The following is an 11,210-nucleotide window of genomic DNA, read 5'->3' as shown; positions in this document are numbered from 1 at the left end:
CCTATCATCCAGTCTCTACCTACTCTGCAGTGTGTCCCTACTCTCTAGTGTGTCCCTACTCTCTAGTGTGTCCCTACTCTCTAGTGTGTCCCTACTCTCCAGTGTGTCCCTACTCTCTAGTGTGTCCCTACTCTCCAGTGTGTCCCTACTCTCTAGTGCGTCCCTACTCTCCAGTGCGTCCCTACTCTCTAGTGTGTCCCTACTCTCCAGTGCGTCCCTACTCTCCAATGCGTCCCTACTCTTGGTACGTGGCAGACAAATTCTTAAAACTAAGTGGCCAAATATCCAATCATCTTTTTCCACGTCTTACATGCATTTGTATGAGTAGACTCCTGTCCTATATGTCGTAATAACCTCTCGAAGAAGCGGTCAGGAAGTTTAGACTCATCACATTTTCGCTCGTATCTGCGCCTGATATGCTTCACCACAACTATGTCTACTTTATTCGTTTCTTTTTATCCCCCTAGATAATTGGAGCCCACACTATTCTGTATATATCTACTTTCGATATGCCATCAAATAAATCCTTTCCCGCCATTCTTCACGTCCTCAATAATGTTAACCGGATCCAACACGCCCCGGTAAAGGGCTTTCCATACAACTACGTGTTTCACCCAATATACCAAGCCAGGATGTTCATTCAGACGATGTTGAACAGAATGAAATTACCAGCCTTATTTAGGTTCTTTAATGAGGGCAACCGGCCTGATCTTTATCAACCAAATGCTTTTGTATTACAACCTCGTCTGAGGATGAAAGGTTTCATATTGTTCTTCACGCTCACAATTTGGATCGGCATTGCCTTCTCTATTCCAGTTACATGCTTATATAGTCTAGTCACCCTGGTAATCAGGAAGATACAGCCTCATACTTTATGCACTGTCCCAGAGCTGCCCAGCCAATAGTTACTTTCCTCGGCGTCGTTCTTGAGCGGGGTGGTCACCTAAACGACGGGCCAACTCTACTTCACTATGCTGAAGAATCGTTTTATAAGATATTGTCTCCCAGGCATTGTCTATAATGCTCTATATCTCTTATCTGGCTGCAGCAGCATTCATCTTTTCCTCCTTTGCTTTCTTCTCCTCCCGTTCGCTAAAGCGATCACCGAAAAGACCGATATGAGGCCGCATCAGAATCGTGTATTTGACGAATTCCTCCATGCAATCCACGAGACGATCTCGGTTGCCACTAGGCATGAGTCGTTGATCTTCTGGTTGACCTTCATCCGGAAATTGCGTATATGCCCTGGGGATCGAGGACTGATTTGGAATGGTAAACATGCGCATCCACCGACCCAGGATACGCAAAGAGTTAACGGCATTAAACGATTGGGATCCACCGCACACTTGGGCAATGGCCAGCGTTCGGCCTTGGGTAGGACGGACACTTCCAGTCGTCAAAGGAATCCAGTCGATCTGGTTCTTGAATACAGCGGTCTGGGGATAGAACGAGTCAGTAATTACTGCACTGAGTATTAGAACACTCGCGAAAGGTCACTCACTAAGTTTCCGTGTTGCTCAGGCGAGACCCAGACATGTCTATCACTCCACACACTAAGCTCTCGGAGCTCCTGTACTTTAGGATGATCGGTATCGTTGTCGTTCTTTACCGGAAGACCTTCAGGATCAAAGATACGCACATCACAGCCGAGCCGGAAAAGGATACGGCAAGCTTCCAGTGCCACTAGCCGCGAATATGACCTTCTCCGAAGACTGCCATAAAGTACCAGAACCCTCAGCCTCTTGTTTGTAAGCTGCAGGTCAAGTTCAGCCATGTCCATTGCAGTAGTCAAGTCTAAGTTATTGACCCAGTCTTCAGTTGCATCGTCGCTAAGGATGAATGGCCGATACTTCTGGCGGATATCTCGGCTATCTTCACTTGGACGTAACTCTAGAGTTCGATATGAGACATCGATTTGGCGGGTGTTCGCAATCACTTGTTGAGGAACAGCGGAAGATATCCTTGCTGAATATGTAGGGTGCAGCAGGGATGATGGAATTGCCGGCCTAAAAGTCGATGGCGCTCTTTGTATAAAGTAAGATAGCATAGGTTACACTCGCGAAGGTAGGTGGCAAAGGTAACAAAAAGGCAAGACAGTCAGAAAGTTGCCTATACGTGCAGTTGTATAGTAAAACTTCCCCAAAGGGAGGAAGTATGTCATTAACTAAATGTGATTGGACAATAATATTAAAAATAGATTCCCGGATAATATGTTTTTTGCCCCACCCGGGCTGGATAGTTATTTTCAGGGTTAGGCTAGTTAGAAGAATGACTAAAAGTCGCCACTGAGTTCCGTTTCAGCTTGACCATATCTTCAGACTTCTAAGAGTTCCCCTATACCCCCAAATCTGTACCTTCACCACTTGCATTCCCATTTACGAGCACAGGGATGAAGGGAAAGAAAGCTGTCAATATGGAGAAGTGTGATGTATCATCCGCTCGAATCCGCGAAAATCAACGGCGTTCTCGCACACGGCGCAAGGAATACACCCAACAACTTGAGCAACAATTAAGGTCATATGAAAGGCTTGGCGTAGCGGCGACACAGGAGGTTCAAAAAGCAGGAAGAAAAGTCGCAGCAGAAAACGTTTCTCTCCGATCCCTGCTGCTGATCCATGGTGTCACCGAAACACAAATCGAAGAATACTTGGAATCTCAAAGACAAACAGCAAGCTCTATCCGTTCTCAGTTTCCACCAGTGGTCTCCCTACCATCAGCAAAATTGCACTTGCCGACGGCCCACGGCCAAACTTCCGTGGATCACCATCATTCATTGGCAACTCCTTTGAAGGTGAACAACTCATCGCATCCGCTTAAGACTCTTGAGATGAGGTCTTCACCGTCTAGATCAGATGCAATGACCAGCATAGATGCCTCCAATATCCAAGAATCAAGTGCAGGGCGAGCAGTCGAGCTCGTTTCTGTCATAGGCGAAACTGTCCCTGAATCAGAGCACTTTGGCGGTGTTCAGGATACAGGTCAATTTACATCGTGCGTGGCTGCAGCAAGCCTTATCGAAAGTATACGAAATCATTCAGACCTTCGTGATGTCCGATCCGAACTTGGATGTGATTCAGAACCAAATTGCATGGTGAAAAATATGTCCATTTTCGACATATTGGATAGGTGATAGCCATGAATCTCTGGCAGATGCAGTAAAGCTAGACAATACGATCTATCATCATGAATAATTAGTCCGACAGCATAGAAAGGGGTACCTTACCATAGCGATGCATTAATTGGATTCCTTTAAGCACTGCAAGCGCTTGTCCAACTCAAGGCCGAATGCTCGCCATTGCCCCAGATGTGTGGTGGATCACAATTGTTTAAGGCTGTTAACTGCTTTAGTATCCTCGGTGGCTGGATGCGTATGTTACCATCACAAATCATTCTCAATTACGGAGTCGTACACCCATTCCGGATGAAGGTCAATCCGGATGAGCGGCTCATGCCTATTGGCAACCGTTGACTGTTTCGAGGACTTTGTTAAATATACAATATTGGTGCGGGCCCACATCTAATTTTCTTGCTGATCATTTCAGCGAACCAGGCGGGAAAAGATTGAAAAATTCGAAGAGGGATTCTCAGGCAGTTATGATTTAAGACAGTTTGTGAATAGTGGACGATAGAGTAAAGAACTGTATAGTCCCTTACTGTGAAACTATGCTTTTCAAATGTCGTACTTTAGCCTTCTATCTCATTATCTCCTACGACGAGTAACCTTAACCAAAGCAAAAAAATTGCTGTAGCCAACCAGACGCGGTGTAATCCTCCATCCATGCTGGTATTGTGACCCAGCCGCGGCCGACTCTTTAATGGCCCTTATTTAAGAATAAATCTCTTAGGAACAGAACTTATCCCCTCCCCTGCCGATATCACGTGGGTGGATTATCTCAACACTGACGCGGTGCTAGAGTCGGAACTCGGATCATCGATCTTGAAGCTCTCACACCGATCGACGAGATACCGGTAGTAGTCAACCAGCACCTCTGGCTTTGGAACAATTTTCCATTCCATCCTGAACAAAAATTCAAGCTCTAGCATGCCCAGTTCCATCGTGCTGATTCCGCCTATTCGAGCGTATGTCTTGTTGGTCCAAAAGCTGTCGCTCAGGCCTTTGCTGGCGACTGTTGCACTGACAACTAGGAATCGATGAATCGTCAGACTGGAAACCGTGAAAGCAGGATATAACATGCAGAGCCGATCCATGTAATAGACCATGCTGAGAAGTATCGCAGACGGGAGTTTGGCGTGCGTAGCCAACCGCTGAAGGTAATTGTACACGGAAACTTGGGGCGCAGTACGAGAGTGAAACCTAGTTTGTTGACCCTGGCCCAGTGACATTTTGTCGTTTATCTGAATCAATTTCTTGAGCATGCTCGAGATAAGCACCACCAAATCAGACGGTTCAGTCAATTCGTACTTCGCAGGCAGCAACTTGACATCAGATCTGGGATGCCACCGTCGCCCCGGCTGCGAAAGGTTCAGTTTTGAGTACAACCGATGCACTAGAGGTCCATTTGGTGAGTGGACGTCGTCTTGACTTCTGCGCTGAATGTTGTCCGACATAAGAATAGAAATATAGCATGAGCATGGCAATAACGGGTTCGGAACAGAAGATGTCGTTTTAGTAATGGTATTAGTGGCTGAAGAACAATCATCTACAGCAGCGGGTTGTGTTAATGCCAACAACGATAACCAGGGGCTCATGCTGGAAAAGATCTTCGTGCTCTTGTTAATAGCTGAATAGCTCAGATGTACCGGGGTTTCAACTTTGAAATTGGTGTTGTATCCACCTAAAGCACATAATACCTAATTAATCAGGCCAGACGATCGATGGATGATGGATATCAAGAGTCTTTTGTGGCCTGGTGAAAAAAAGGGGGGAGGAAAGGGACAGATGAATCTAACAGACACAAAAGCTTTAGGCAAACTTAATTTCTCGAGCTCTAGGGACTGGACTACAGACGATTTGGAAATGTCTTCGGGGGACCGACTTAGACATATTGAGGTAACCAGTTACCTTGTAGTTGTGACATAAAAGACTCGGCTCGGCTGGGCTGTGCTGATTCGGGAGCTTCTCCATATTTTGTTTAATAAGCAATGCTTTGAGCTAGGATGTAGACCGCCACCAAATTTCTGCGGGGGAATAGTGTGTTCCGGTGGTCACTCAATGAACTTTATTGGATGGGGGTTTGCCTTAGAATTCCGCCCCCCTCCCCCTCTCTTCCCAATCAAATACCTCCCTTTTTACTTACGAAAGGGTACATCTTCTAAAGGGATACTCCTATTATCGGCTATAGTACGGTCGGCCTCAGTATGTACGCTATCCACGCGTTAAACAACGGAGTCTCATAATTATCTTAACTCAGAAGTCACCTAGAGATCCATTGACACTTCAAACTACAGATCGGGCTTATCACCCGGGAAGTCGTATGGCGTATGTTCAGCCTGATCTAGACAAATTTTGACCACTAAATTATGATTATTTCTATTACTGTTAAGTTCATTGCCTATCTGTACGCCTCGAGATCGGTCCCCTCGCTTCAACATAGCCTAGCCTAAGTCGCAAATTTCCTCTTATTTTTCGATTCAGTCTTTCCAGCCAGCTCGCTTAGCTATGAATTTGGCAACATAGACAAGGCCAAGCAGTACTGGAACCTCAATCAATGGCCCGACAGTGGCGGCAAGCGCCTGATTGCTGTTGGCACCAAATGTTGCGACAGCGACAGCAATAGCAAGCTCGAAATTATTGCTGGCAGCAGTGAAACTTTGAGTAGCAGACAACTTGTAACCGAACCCGAGCTTGTAAGTCACAAGAAGAGTGATGAAGAAGACGACGATAAAATAAACGATGAGCGGAGCGGCAACTCGAACGACCGATACAATCTGATGAACCACCTGGCGGCCCTGAGATGCGAACAACACAAGGATCGTAAAAAGAAGCCCAATAAGGGACCACGGGCCAGCCCACTTCAGGAAAACCTGGTCGTACCAACGTGGGCTAGTTATCTTTCGAAGTACAATGCGGGTAATGATTGCGGCACCTAATGGAATGCCAAGGAACACCGCCACGCTTTTGGCAGCGGTAGAATATGAGAGTGTAACTTGACTGCCCGAGTGGCCAATGACCTTAATGAAGAGGATTGCCAAGGGAGCGAAGAGCACCATCTGGAGCAGTGAATTTACTGCAACAAGAATAGCGCAATATTCATTATCACCGCCAGCGAGACCGGTCCAGATAAGAACCTATTATCATGATCAATTAGTCTCTGAATCCGGTACAACATAAACAAAGAAAGGGGTAACTTACCATAGCGATGCATCTGGCTAATCCAACGAGAATCAACCCCTCCCGAAGTTCTGGCTCGTCCGGTAGGAAAGCCCATGCTAGTGCAAGCTGGATCATATCAGTACACATCACCATGAGGAGTGGGATTAGTCTCACCATCAGTAAAGGGGCAATAATCCAATTGATGAAGATGCTGAACCCAATTTGAATCCAGACCCCACGCTCTCGGAATACATGGTGCAAAGATTCGTATCGTACTTTGCAAAGAATAGGATACATCATGACCAAGAGACCAATTGCTTGCACCGGTTAGCCAAGGCCTTGTAAATTCACAGTTCACGCGCACATACCGATTGGGATGGAAACCCCCACGAATTTCCCTTTTTGGAGAGCAGGACCCGTGTTTTCAACAAAGTTGCCTAGGATAATTCCGACGGCCATGGCAAGGAAGATCCACAAGGCGAGAAAACGATCTAACCAGCCAAGACCTTTGAAGGCTGATTGCTTGGCTGTAGACTCTTCCGATTCTTGCTTTTCGACATCCTCAGCAGTAGGAGTTGGCGGCTGGCTATGCAGTATTGAGTTATGATATTCCGATTCCTTCGTCGGGTGCAGACCTGTTGGGGCTGCCATATCCAGCTCCGAATAAGATATGATGGCTTGGAATCTGCGAAAGTATTGTCCTCAATGGATATTTCGAAGGAAAATCAAAACGTACGCTAGTGATTTGCACAAACCCTTGTTAGCTAGAGTCGTCTGCAATATATATAGATTTTGATTTCTTGCCTTGAAGGGCGACACTAATCCAAATTAACTCGGAAAGGGCATTTTGGTGGCCAATCAAACTAGACGAGTGACACTTTATTACGCTTAGCCAATCAGCACAAGGGAGTGACATACAGCAAAAGTTCTTGGCGACTCTTGCTTTGTCATTGGCATGTAAGATTTCGAGGCTCGAACTTGTTCGATGTTCCGCACGCATTTTGGATAGAATGCAGTCTCTGTGTTTCTTACAAACTTTGACCAGTCATATTGTTCGAGTGACATGTCTATGGCTGGTACAGAACTTCGCCCGTGTTGGAATAGGATTCGATAGCAGTGTCCTCTCGTCACGTAATAGAATAAGGCCTGCTTGCTGCCAGTCTAAATTGCACTTAGTGCTCAGGATCTGAGGCTATGGCCAGGTATTGATTTCTAATCCGGCAATGCCGGCAGGATGTGACATTGCACATACTGTGACTATATCACAGATTCTCAATCAACGCTTTGATAAACTGTGGGGCAACAGCCGCTAGTGAATGAGATATTACACAAGTCTGCCTTTTTCTGCTAGATAGAGAATGTTCTAGATCAACGGATTGTTGAGTTCCCTCTCTCACAAGCTGTTACTTGTTATATAAACCCCACGCGCTGCCTCCATTCAGTCTCTCGCACATTACTTATACGGGAATTGAGACACCGCTTATGAAGCTTTTCTCGTTTCATAATTACCTGAAGAGACGTTTGCCACCTGTACCAGTCAATTGCGGACTACTTTAACAACCGAGTCGCTCTTCCAACGAGCTGTTCCACAACGACCGCCCAATCGATCCCAAAGGCACATCATGGCTAAGCCTAGTGTATTGTTCGTCTGCGTTCACAACGCTGGTCGCTCCCAAATGGCCGCCGGCTATCTCATGCATCTGGCTGGTGACACCATTGAAGTCCGCTCTGCCGGATCGGCCCCAGCCGACTCCATCAATCCAGTCGTTGTCGAAGCTATGCGCGAAGAGGGCATCGACCTCAGCAACCAAAAACCCAAGATTCTCACTGCCGATGCAGTCCAAGACAGCGATGTGGTCATTACCATGGGCTGTGGCGATGTCTGCCCCTTCTTCGCTGGCAAACGCTACCTCGATTGGCAACTCAATGACCCCGCCGGGCAAGGGTTAGATGCTGTACGGACTATCCGTCACGAAATTCGTCAACGCATCGAGAGGCTCATCATCGAACTCCAGTCTTCTACTTGAACACAACTGAGAAGATCGCCTAATGTAGCTGTGAACCACTGCTCAACAGTTTGTCAAGGGTGCTTGGCGAACAGCCGTTGTGCGGGGGATGGCCGTCGGTTGCTTTACTTAGTATGAAAACCGAGAAGTCAATGTCAATTACAAAACAATGTTCACGCTAGTATTCGCACTTCTATTGAATATGGATATTTCGATAGTACGCATGCTGTAACCAGATATCTTTGATGGTCTGTTCCCTACATTCGCCATGTATCATATCACTAATTAATCCCAGCTTCGGTCTGTCCATACGAGGATGCAGGTTGAAGTTGGATCCGGATAATAAAGATGCGGTCGGTCTGGAATTAAAGGAATTATCTATTACTATATATTTATTAATTACGTCGTAGTTGATCATAGTACAGTTCCGAGTACACGCCGATAAACAAATAGTGAGTTGCCTTGAGGTCTAAGCTGTTTTCGAAACTCGCTGCGTGTTAATAGTATAGACCAATTCTCTTATCAACCTTGTTGAGTCATAACGAGTTGCATTCTCACGTCTTACATACATAAATGATGGCTTGCAAAAACCTAAATCCTAAATTCATCCACTAAGATTCTTATCAAACCAGTGGTGAGATATATCTAGGATATATCATATACGTGCCCGTGTTTACAACAGGGATTATGCGCCATAATAACCCTAAACACAAAATCACGTCTCTCTCTTACTCACTTCTCCTCTCATCACACAGTCACTCCCGAGCCTTCGCTAGAAACCCCACTGATCAGACATACTTCACCTCCACCTCTTTAGGTCTGATATACGCCTGAGAACATTATGCCTTCCAATTCAACTTTTCCCGCTATTATCCATATTCGGGACTTTGTCGAGCATGTCGAACCGGATCCTACACGTCCCGGCAAAGGGCTTTCCATGCAACTCCGTGTTTCGCTCAATCTACCATGGAAAGATATCCAGTCAGACGATGTTAAGCAGGATAAAATTCTCACCTTGGTCAGATTTTTCAATGAGGGCAACCAGTCCGACCTTTACAAACCAAACACTTTCGTCTATTCCTCCGGTTCATTCCTGACTACTTCATCTGATGACGAGGAATTTCATATCTCCTCCACGCCCACAATCTGGACCGGTCAGTTTGTCCCATCTGCTACAGTACCAAGCTTACGCAATCTAGTCATCCGGGGAATGAAGAAGATATCGAATCGTATTTCATGTACTGTCCCGAGGCTGCCCAGCCAATAGTGACATTTCTCGGTGTCGTTATTGAGCGCGGTGGCCAACTAACGGCGGGCCCACTCTTCTTCACTACCGTCTGCAGACTACTGTTTACAATAGTTCAACCCGAACCAATCACACCTTTCCCATCACCGCTTACTTTAAAAATGGTCAGCGTTGGGCCAACTTTCCACCCTTGAGTATGAACACCCATGTTTTCTTGACCGGTCGTGTTTTCGGCCTCACAAAAGAGCATCGCCAGTTAGCTATCGTTACGGATGATATACATTTTCTCCCAACACAAAATCACCAGTTGCCCGCTACTCCTCCCGCTACTGGTAAACGGAAGCGCGTGGACCGTTGGTCTCAAAGAGCCGGCCCACAAACGCCCACCAAATCGGCTGCAAGGCCACAGACCGAGTCCCTTCCTATCACGTACCAGTCCCAGGATCCCACTCAAATAATTGCGCCTGGTGACGACGATGAGGAAGACGCGCAAATTACATGGCCAGACACGCCCGAAGAAATCAAAGCCTCGTCGCGGACTACCACCCCAGTTCCGGAGAGGCGTTCCCAACGACCACGTAAGACATCATATGCCGATATACTTGCACAATCGAAATACGACACCTGATTCATGGTTATTCAAGATTTTGCGGCTATTAGTCAAATTTTTCTACGTCCTGATTCGTCAATGTCACTTAATTCCAAGTACCAGTCGAGCAACACAAATATGACTTCACTTCTTGTTCCGGCCTTTCCCTATAAATCGTTTCAGGGCCACAGCGTGCGCAGCGCGCGTCTCCAGTACGATACAGCTCTACCAGGGGTAGAGCTAAAATTAGATTAGTGTGTCCCTACGGGTCCGGGAATGATATCGTAAGAGTGCAAAGTTAAATCTGATTTCGAATTCCACTGTACAGAACATCCTGCATATCGCTTTCAATTTGCGAGGGGTCAGGGTAAATGAAAAACACACACTGTACAGAACTTAGACTTATAACAGTGTTCTTATGCCAACTCCTCCTATAACCTAATATCTTACAATCTTGCCCTTAGGCGGATTTTCTGATCCGCCCTGCCTTAAGAACTCGAAATGAGACTAATATATACCAACACCACTAAATAGATGAACACACAAGCCCCCATTATATTGCATAGATTCGTTAATGCGTTAGCATTCGCGAGAAGTAACCTAAAGGTCCCACTCCTGCTTTGCCTAAACAACACGTCTTTCAAATATGATTTAATCCTTCTTCTTGTAGATGAACTCTCGCTGATCCTTCGATAATAGAAGGTTGGTTTCCTCTAAGCAATTTGTGTATAGTGTATTGATGTTAATGCGCCGCTTAGCAGGGAGTAAATACGACTAAACGCAAATAAAATAGGATCTAGGCTCGTTTCCTGTGAATTTGATCTTTATACGATGGGAATTAATATTATGACAAGACACGCAAAACCAGGTGACAGTTCCCTTTATTCTAGGCGATATTAGTATATATAGTATTTGCTAGATATTATTAAAACTTACGTTTAAGCCTAATAGACTTTGGGATATGTGATCTAAGATTAATATAGAAGAATACCTGCCTTTATATGTCTAAATTAGGCTGTAGACTAAAAAATCATCAAACTGTACGAGTAATTTATAGGATAGCGCTAATACTTGAGTTTATAGTGCGACTCCTAG

The 11,210-nt window shown here is 45.7% G+C and overlaps 5 protein-coding genes across 5 annotated transcripts; 2 read left to right on the top strand and 3 right to left on the bottom strand.

The window, feature by feature from the left end:
- Positions 1–1,034: 1,034 nt before the first annotated feature.
- On the bottom strand, positions 1,035–1,780 carry LCP9604111_9716 (arsenic resistance protein ArsH; the record flags this gene model as incomplete). The annotated part of the gene is made up of 2 exons (XM_039078001.1): positions 1,035–1,436; positions 1,502–1,780. The coding sequence occupies 2 exons, from the start codon at positions 1,778–1,780 to the stop codon at positions 1,035–1,037; spliced, it is 681 nt and encodes a 226-aa protein (XP_038924296.1).
- Positions 1,781–3,888: 2,108 nt separating this feature from the next.
- LCP9604111_9715 (cyclin family protein) lies at positions 3,889–4,569 on the bottom strand (the record flags this gene model as incomplete). Its single annotated transcript, XM_039078000.1, has 1 exon — positions 3,889–4,569. One exon carries the CDS (start codon positions 4,567–4,569, stop codon positions 3,889–3,891), a length of 681 nt encoding a protein of 226 aa, XP_038924295.1.
- Positions 4,570–5,592: 1,023 nt separating this feature from the next.
- On the bottom strand, positions 5,593–6,925 carry LCP9604111_9714 (arsenic resistance protein; the record flags this gene model as incomplete). The annotated part of the gene is made up of 4 exons (XM_039077999.1): positions 5,593–6,249; positions 6,314–6,400; positions 6,449–6,591; positions 6,643–6,925. 4 exons carry the CDS (start codon positions 6,923–6,925, stop codon positions 5,593–5,595), a joined length of 1,170 nt encoding a protein of 389 aa, XP_038924294.1.
- A 971-nt stretch (positions 6,926–7,896) lies between these two features.
- Positions 7,897–8,301, top strand: LCP9604111_9713 (arsenate reductase ArsC; the record flags this gene model as incomplete). Its single annotated transcript, XM_039077998.1, has 1 exon — positions 7,897–8,301. The coding sequence occupies one exon, from the start codon at positions 7,897–7,899 to the stop codon at positions 8,299–8,301; it is 405 nt and encodes a 134-aa protein (XP_038924293.1).
- Positions 8,302–9,722: 1,421 nt separating this feature from the next.
- LCP9604111_9712 (uncharacterized protein) lies at positions 9,723–10,154 on the top strand (the record flags this gene model as incomplete). Its single annotated transcript, XM_039077997.1, has 1 exon — positions 9,723–10,154. The coding sequence occupies one exon, from the start codon at positions 9,723–9,725 to the stop codon at positions 10,152–10,154; it is 432 nt and encodes a 143-aa protein (XP_038924292.1).
- Between the last annotated feature and the right edge of the window lie 1,056 nt (positions 10,155–11,210).

The sequence above is a fragment of the Penicillium roqueforti genome, assembly GCF_015533775.1.
Source record: "Penicillium roqueforti strain LCP96 04111 chromosome Unknown scaffold_65, whole genome shotgun sequence".
NCBI classification, from domain to species: Eukaryota; Fungi; Ascomycota; class Eurotiomycetes; order Eurotiales; family Aspergillaceae; genus Penicillium; species Penicillium roqueforti.
The sequence above is the reverse complement of the archived record's forward strand: the minus strand, read 5'-3'. Positions and strand labels throughout refer to the sequence as shown.